Source organism: Solanum tuberosum, unplaced genomic scaffold (genome assembly GCF_000226075.1).
Source record: "Solanum tuberosum cultivar DM 1-3 516 R44 unplaced genomic scaffold, SolTub_3.0 scf00164, whole genome shotgun sequence".
Taxonomy (NCBI): domain Eukaryota; kingdom Viridiplantae; phylum Streptophyta; class Magnoliopsida; order Solanales; family Solanaceae; genus Solanum; species Solanum tuberosum.
Window position 1 is genome coordinate 697,757 of NW_006239092.1, and position 1,926 is coordinate 699,682.

Genomic DNA, 1,926 nt, shown 5'->3' on the forward strand with positions numbered 1-1,926 from the left:
AGTAGCGGGATTCAGAATTATTATTAAAATTAATAGGTTCTCAAATTATTAAATTTCTTTTAGAATTCAAGAGAAGTTTACGGTAAAACGAGTCATTTATCATTACGATAAAATTTAAGAGAAGTTCACGATGAAATGAGTCATTTGTCATACGATAGATAGGTGTCAAGTAGAAGCGCAATGATATATATCATAAACCGATAGACTTAAACCTCGTTCCTACGCAAACTGATCAATTCAATCAAACAAACACTCATAAAATTCAAACTCCTCTTATTAGACAATCATGATATATACTTTTAATTCACAAATCAAAATTCTTTACACAGTAACCGATTTTTCTTATAATAAAAATACACAAAGGATCAAGTATACTTTATAACCAAGAAAAAAAAAACTTATAATTAACTAAGTACTACATAATATTACAAGCATTTGGATTTTCATCACTAAACATAAGTGAATATTGTTCTTCAACTGGATTTAAGTGAGCAACAGAAGGATCAGTAGTTGCCCTTACAAAATTAGGAGGTGCTTTTTTGTCATAAACACCAGCAGCATAAGGATGTGCCACCATACTATATGGCACATATGGCCAAATTTCACATTTTTTGCCAGTGGATTGTGCTGCCTTCAACACTTTTTTTGGCTCCACAAATCCTGTTACTGTTGCTTTCTGTTGCTTTAAGTCCACATCCACTGATTTTGCACCTATTCAAAAATTCACACACAAAAAAAAATAGTTAGTTTGATGTTATTCAACTCAGAATAAAGTCACATAAATTAAAACGAAGAAAATTCTTAGATTATTCCGATAAAATTTTGTATTTGTAAGGTCTTTTAACTTTTTTTTACACTATCAAGTTATTAAAAAAGATACATGTAGGTGGTCCATAAATAGTAGACGTGTTATAACATGTAAAGTTGCCATGATAGGTAATAAAAAAAAAAGACATTATTGTGATTTTACGTTTAATAACTTATTTTGAAGAAATTTATCTTTTTGATTGGTATAAAAAATATGTAACGATATATATAACTTAAAACTCTAAAAATAAATATACCTTTAACTTTAGAGAGAGCATTCTTAACTTTACGAGCACAACCTTCACAGTCCATTCTAATCTTGATGGATACAGTCGCGATTTGTTTCTTTTTCTTGCTCTTCTTAACGTTGCTAAATACTTCAGACAAGTACTCCAGTGTCCCTGAAACTCCCATTTTTTGCTTTTGATATAAACAAGAAATTAACTTTTTTAAAAATATAAAGCTGAGAAAGGATGAGAAATTAAAATTTTGTGTTTTTTTGGTGGTGGATTATATTTGCTAGAAAGAGGACGATATATATAGTAGCAGTAGTTAATCAGGTGAAGTATTATAAAGAGACAACAAGAAGAAAATATTTAATAGTGACAAGTGACAAGACCAAAAGAGCGTTTAATTCTGTTTTTAAAAATAATGTGGATGAATGATTTGAAACTTGTATTTATAGAAGAAAAATATGGAAAAAAGAATGGTAATACACATCCATAAATTTCAAAAAAAAAGGAAGAAGGTATGACAATATATGTCATCGGTATAAAAAAAATTTACACAATCAAATTACGTTTACCTATTATAACAAGTAATTTATCTTAATTTTATGATCACAAATTTTATATTATTAAGTGATCAATAATATAAAAATATTATTTACACTGACGATAGGTATAATTTAATAGGAGTATATATTATTGGTAACAAATGCAATTATTTGTGAGTGGGGATCATCACCTAGAACCTGGAAGAAGCTTCTCTTTGATGTCTCTATAGTTGAGGGTATTCTTTGCTTGAAATTGTTTATTCACCACAAAACTACTTTTAAATGCGTGGCCTCTTAATCACTAATCAATGTAGTAAGATCTTGTTGTCTATTCGTACAGTTTT

At 28.6% G+C, this 1,926-nt stretch overlaps 1 protein-coding gene across 1 annotated transcript; it reads right to left on the reverse strand.

The window, feature by feature from the left end:
- Nucleotides 1–256: 256 nt before the first annotated feature.
- LOC102580640 (heavy metal-associated isoprenylated plant protein 26-like) lies at nt 257–1,467 on the reverse strand. The gene is made up of 2 exons (XM_006353959.2): nt 1,065–1,467; nt 257–711 (listed from the first exon to the last, which is right to left on the reverse strand). The coding sequence occupies exons 1-2, from the start codon at nt 1,219–1,221 to the stop codon at nt 416–418; spliced, it is 453 nt and encodes a 150-aa protein (XP_006354021.1). The 5' UTR covers nt 1,222–1,467; the 3' UTR covers nt 257–415.
- Between the last annotated feature and the right edge of the window lie 459 nt (nt 1,468–1,926).

What these genes read in the sequence shown, in the direction of transcription:
- LOC102580640 (XM_006353959.2), bottom strand. Translation starts at nt 1,221, where the DNA reads ATGGGAGTTTCAGGGACACTGGAGTACTTGTCTGAAGTATTTAGCAAC. An exon ending in TGCTCTCTCTAAAGTTAAAG is followed by an intron (nt 712 to 1,064) that starts GTATATTTATTT and finishes ATTTTTGAATAG; the next exon opens with GTGCAAAATCAGTGGATGTG.